This window comes from Protobothrops mucrosquamatus, unplaced genomic scaffold (assembly GCF_001527695.2).
Source record: "Protobothrops mucrosquamatus isolate PMUCROS unplaced genomic scaffold, P.Mucros_1.0 scaffold4467, whole genome shotgun sequence".
NCBI classification, from domain to species: Eukaryota; Metazoa; Chordata; class Lepidosauria; order Squamata; family Viperidae; genus Protobothrops; species Protobothrops mucrosquamatus.
In genome coordinates, this window is record NW_015390375.1 from 17022 (window position 1) to 23336 (window position 6315).

At 41.4% G+C, this 6315-nt stretch overlaps 1 protein-coding gene across 1 annotated transcript in view; it reads left to right on the plus strand.

The window, feature by feature from the left end:
• WDR19 (WD repeat domain 19) overlaps positions 1–6315 on the plus strand; it is a gene marked incomplete at its 5' end in the record, with an annotated part of 42863 nt that overhangs the window by 16330 nt on the left and 20218 nt on the right. Inside the window, 6 exons of the mRNA XM_015828405.1 lie at positions 1343–1547; positions 1646–1805; positions 2841–2951; positions 3084–3193; positions 4550–4607; positions 6042–6188. Of these exons, the coding sequence (XP_015683891.1) occupies positions 1343–1547; positions 1646–1805; positions 2841–2951; positions 3084–3193; positions 4550–4607; positions 6042–6188 (791 nt within the window). The remainder of the gene's footprint in view (positions 1–1342; positions 1548–1645; positions 1806–2840; positions 2952–3083; positions 3194–4549; positions 4608–6041; positions 6189–6315) is intronic.

Consider the following 6315-nt stretch of genomic DNA (forward strand, 5'->3'; position numbering starts at 1 on the left):
AAATAAATTTGGGTTACCAAAATTTGAATATTATGGATGTTAAAGGTTAAATTGGAATACTGTACTAAGAATTAGGTAAAATGTAAAAACAGGACATGGATGTGTATAAGTAAAAATAGATTGATAAATGCTTTAACTGAGCTTGTTATGGTTAGGAATTTATTAGTTTAAGTATGTTGTATTAAATGTTAAGGGAAATAGAGAAGGAATTTTTTGATAATGTAACCTGAGATACGTACTAAACATTTTGTTACTGAATTATTGATTACCCAGTCACCACGATGCTTTCTAAATACTCGGATGTTAAATTGGAAAACTAATAAAACTTGTTATAAGAAAAGAGTCCAAATCAATCCCATAATGCCTTTGGTGAGCATTGTCACCTCTTAGGACAAGGGTAGGCAACTTTAGCTCTTTTATGACTTGTGGACTTCAACTCCCAGAATTCCTGAGTCAGCATGGCTCAGCATGGAAACCTCTCCCTTTCCCCTCAGTATGGCTGGCTCAGGAATTCTGGGAGTTGAAGTCCACGAGTCATAAAAGAGCCAAGGTTGCCTACCCCTGTCTTAGGATGATTCACACATTATGTTAAACCAGAGCAGGGCATTTAACGGCCTGGCGTTTTGACTTTCCAGCTCACAACGGCGATGGGGTGGTGGTGTCAAGGGAACTTCAGCTGCCCTCAAAACAGTCCTAGTTTCTCCTACGACCCCTTGGAAAATTAATTGCCCCCCCCAGTGCTAAACCACGGCGCTAGGTTTACACATTATTATAAATCATGGTTTATAAACAACCACGAATGGACTTGTGGCTATATAATATCGAGCAATAGAGCAGCATTTCCGCATAGGTGGTTTTCATTCCTGACTGATTGTTAGGCACTAAGGAACATGTACATGGTGTGTACGTGTGTGTGTGTGTTTACCATAGAGTTTTGCAAAGACTAGTTGTAAGAAACTGAAAATTATGCCCTTTTTCTTAGGAATATAGTCCTTTAGTGCCAATGTCATCTTACATCAGGGGTCTTCAAACTTGGCCCTTTGATGACTAGTGGACTTCAACCCCCAGAATTCCTCAGGCAGCCTGCCTGGCTGAGGAATTCTGGGAGTTAGACCCCTGTCTTAAATCTAACAAACAAAATGGAGGCTGGCTGAGGAATTCTGGGAGTTGAAGTCCACAAGTCATCAAAGGGCCAAGTTTGAAGACCCCCTATCTTAATTCTAACAAACAAAATGGAGGCTTGCTGAGGAATTCTGGGAGTTGAAGTCCACAAATCATCAAAGGGCCACGTTTGAAGACCCCTGTCTTACACGAACATTTAATTTTTAATTTTCTCTCACAGGCTCTAAGGTGGTCTTGGCAGGAACGACCAAAGTTCCCTATTCCCACAAACCTTTGCTCTTATACAACGGAGAATTAACCTGTCAGACTCACAGCGGGAAAACCAACAATATTCTGCTTAATACTCACACCTTCCTGGGCATGCTGAAAGACCGGGGCTGCGATGAATTGAAGCAAATGCTAACTCAGACTTTACTTTTGAAAAGGTGAGTCCTCCCTTGAATACGGTGTGGGATATTTTCAAACACGTGAAGGGCAGGCTCAGCACCACGGTTATTTTTTTTTTACGTTGTACCCGACCTAGGTTTTCAGAAGCTTGGGAGATATGCAAATGTCTGAACCAACCGTCGGGTTGGAACGAGCTCGGCGAGGCTTGCCTTCATCACATGGAAGTGGACTTTGCGATACGGGTGTACAGGACCAACCAAAACGTTGGAATGGTTATGTCATTGGAGCAAATCAAGGTACGGTCTTCTGGGGTTAAGTATTACAATTCTGTTTTGTTTTTGTTTTTTAATTCATAAATGGTAGGGTAACGTGATGGTGCTAATCTACTGCCTAGCCCAAGCGTAAAGATTTTTTTAAAAAGTTTTGAAAAAACATCATTAGGAGATAATTTAGCAATAAAAATAATTATAGAATGGAGACATGTTGAAAATAACATCCATCTACTAAAGCTCAAATCTTCTCAAAATGCTGAGTCTCTAAATCTGAGGATTCCCTGTATATATCGGATTTTCATTGCATTATACCTGCATCAGATACAGATTCTTATTTTCATCCAGCACATTTCCTCAGTTTATACTCAAGCCAGAGATTCCTCTCCTCTCCTCTCCCCTCCCCTCCTCCCCCCNTCTCGTCTCTCCTCTCCTCTCCCGTCCCGTCTCCTCTCCCCTCCTGTCCCCTCTCCTCTCCTCCCCTCTTCTCTCCTGTCTCCTCTCCTCCTGTCTCCCCTCCCCTCTCCTGTCCCGTCTCCCATCCCCTCTCCTCTCCTCGATTCTCAGACCTCCAGGCCATAGCTGCCTTAAAGGTGATTTTTCAAAAGGCAACTGGACTGTTTTTTCCTTGAGGAGCAGGAAGAAGAAGAAAACATTTTGCTTCTCATCCAAAAAGCTTTCTCGGTTCTAGCCCCCACCATCCTGCCAGAATCAATGAAGCTTCTTGGATGAGGTGACACATCTTTATCAAAGAAAAAACAAACCAGGTGCCTTTTGAAAAATTACCTTTGAGTCGAGTCTACTCTACTCTACTCTACTCTACTCTACTCTACTCTACTCTACTCTACTCTACTCTACTCTACTCTACTCTACTCTACTCTACTCTACTCTACTCTACTCTACGCCCCTTCCCTTTCCTTCCCATGCCACCTATCTCGCACACAAGATATTTGTTTCTCTATTTCATCAGGGTTTTTTTTTACTTCTATATAATGATAGAGCTATGTTTATTTTAGATAATTTTTGATAAAATTTGAGCGCTGCCCACGTCTTCTTTTTCAGAGCATAGAAGAGCACAATCTTTTAGCGGGACATCTGGCCATGTTCACCAAAAACTTTAATGTAGCTCAGGATTTATACTTGGCATCTTCTTCTCCCACCGCTGCGCTTGAGGTAAAAGCTTAAACCACTTGATATTTCACTGGGGGTGGGGCTTCCCCCCCCTTTTAAAAAAAATATATACACTGCATTGCTTTGGGAAAAGTAGTTGTAATTTGTTAAAACCTGTACTGTTTGTGCTATTAGATGAGAAGAGATTTGCTGCAGTGGGATAGCGCGCTTCAGCTAGCTAAACGTTTGGCCCCGGATCAGATCCCCTTCATATCCAAGGAGTATGCTGTGCAGCTGGAATTCACGTATGTTCTCTCTCAAGTGGCTAAAAATATTTGATAAATACAAATGTGAAGAGTCAAATGGTTGAAATTAACCCTGAGCATCCATTCTAAAGAGCCTCGAATTAGAAGGTCTTTCTCATTCGTTTAATATCTTTCTGCCGTCAAAGCTGAGACAATTCTCGATTCTTGCAAATGGGCTATTTCTTAGAGCAGGGTCCCCAACCCCTGGTTTGTGGACCAGCACTGGTCCACGGCATGCCGGGAAGCAGGCCGCGCAAACAAGCCAAGCCCCATCCGTGGGCAGTGTGCAAAACCACACCCCCTCCGGTCCGCGGGAAAACCTCCCTCCACAGAACCGGTCCCTGGTGCCCGAAAGGTTGGGGACCGCTATCTTAGAGACTGGACCGGATCCCTGGCCCGTTTCATCTAGAGTCTGTTCTCAAAACGGCTAAGCAACAGCACAAGGAAGCACACCGGTCTCCCAGCAGATGACTTTTCACTGTCGGTCTCTGCCATCGAGGCTAACAGCCATTGAGCCTCAAAATTTCCACCAATTGATCCCATTGGAAGCCAGAGGCCTCGTTGGTGGTGACTACCACATCTCGTGTGTGCATAACGATCGCTAATGCCAGGAAGATATGCTGAGGCTGTATTCAGACATCCGGCTCCTTTAATATGTCTCCGTTATACCAGCGATCCCCAACCGTTGCAGCTTGGTGGCCCAGCTTGGGGGGGGAGAAGAGGGGAGCAGGCCGTGTGAGCAGAACACGTGCGTGTGTGAGCCGGTCCATCACTCACGCGAGTGGAGCTGTGCATGTGCGCTGGCCCGCCTCCCACACGGCCCAGCTCCGAACAGGTTAGTGTGGACCAGGACCAGTGGTGGACTGTGGGTTAGGGGTTGGGTACCCCTGCATTATACCAAAAAGAGAGAGGGATGTACATTTATATGTGATGCAATAGTCCATAGTTTGGTCTGTTACATCCTTCCTACTTCAAGCCACAATCTACACAAACACCACATTAACATAAACACCACTTTCCAAGTTTTATTGCTATCGCCAGGGGCTTTCAAAACGCTCCCTCTGGACCCTCTTTAAACATCTTCTTCATTTTGTAATATTTGACAAGATTCTAAATTTTTTTTTTAATTCATTTTTTTCCATACATACATTAGTAATTTTTCAACCAATGTGCCGTCTGAGTTTACATGCTAATACATATTTAATTCCTAATCCTTTCTTCTTTCCTCCAGCCAATGGTAAAATAAATCCTAGGTTTGATAATAGTCCGTTTCTTCTTTTTCTTTCAATCTCATAGTCAATCTGTCCATCTCTGTGCATTCTAAATATTCTAAATATTGCCGACTTTTCATTTTAGGGGTGATTATGTGAATGCTTTGGCCCATTACGAAAAAGGAATCACAAGCAACAAGAAGGTAACAACACTCTTGATGATGATTTCAGGGTGGATATTCCCATGTCTAGTTATATTACTTTTATGGTTTAAGATCTCAAATCATTTAAAAACTGATTGTGCCTTGGAAATATTAGAAAAGCTACTGGTCAACTGAGCTGTGAATATTAAAGCAAACCACGTTAGATATTTGCAAATGCATCAAATCTTACGAATTCCTGATTTATTTATTTATTTTACTTAAATCTCCATATCACCATTTGCCAAAGAAAATTAGTTTGTTCTTATGTAGATTCAACGGTACTTCGTATAACTGTTTTTTACCCATTTTTACAATAATTGTTTTGTTGAGGCCTCTTTCCGTGGGAAACAAAATAGTCTTTCTTTAGTCGGTGTATTTCAGACTTGATATTATTTACATACAGTGTGAACAAATGTACTTTTTAATAGGTGAAATAGAATATATAATTCTGAACAGAATAAGTGCTAAACTTTTTAATAAAGTAGTCCTTAACTTACAACCACAGTTGTAAGTCACAAGTCCTTAATATGTCTGGATTCCAGACATGTTACTAATACATATTAAGTTCCTTTCTCTCTACCTCATTTTTCTAGCCATTGATAAAAAGTATCCCATGTTCTAAAGTATACTGAGTCTTCTTTCTCTTTCATTTTCAATGTCAACCTGTCCATTTCTGCACAATATAGAATTTTTTTTTATTAACTCTTCCTCTGTTGGTAATTCTGCATTTTTCCAATGTTGAGCGAATACAATTCTCGCTGCAGCTAATACATGTAATATTAAATACATACATTCTTTCTCATAATTTCCTACAATTATACCTAACAAAAATCATTCTAGCTTAAAAATCTATATGTTATTTTACTCATTTTCTCTAACCATATACGTATTCTTGACCAAAATCTTTTGGCTTTAGGGCATGTCCGCCAAAGATGATAGCATGTGCCTAGTTTTTGTCTACATTTCCAACAGTTGCTAGACATATTTTTAAACATTTTGGCTAACCTCGCCGGTCTTAAGTGCCGTCTGTAAAACATTTTGCATAGGTTTTCTTTCTACACCACTGCCTTTGTTATTTTAGAGTTTTTTCCCCAAAGGTTTTGCCAGTTTTCTAGTTCTATGTTACGCCCAAAATTCTTTGCCCATGTTATCATTCCAGGGTCCCCCAGCGAAGCGAAACTGGACGTGGAAGACAGAGCTCGTCTTCCAGACATCCATGGTGGCTACGTCGGCAAACCAGAAGTCATTATCATTGTTTCTTTAACTTGTTCCTCTTCCATCTTTAAACTTAACATATATTTATAGAGCTCCTTAATCAGTTTTTCATCTGATGTCAACAATATCTGGTCAAATTTTGTCTGGTTTTTTTTAACGGTGCTTTTTTTTGCTTTGTTGCAATTTTACGCGTATCTCTCTCTCTCTCTTGATTGACAGTTCCAAGAACACGATGAGGCTTGTCTGGCCGGAGTCGCGCAGATGGCGGTTCGCATGGGGGACATTCGGCGTGGCGTTAACCAGGCCATCAAGCACCCGAGCAGAACGTTAAAAAAGGACTGTGGGGCTATTTTGGAGAGCATGAAGGTAGCTAATGCACTGCGATAGAGGTAGACCACAGTTGCTGTCCTGGTTCCAACAGATGAAACTCTTCAAAGAACTTTGAGGCATTGTTTACCTTAAAGAATCTTTTATTCGAGTAGCATAGCATCGG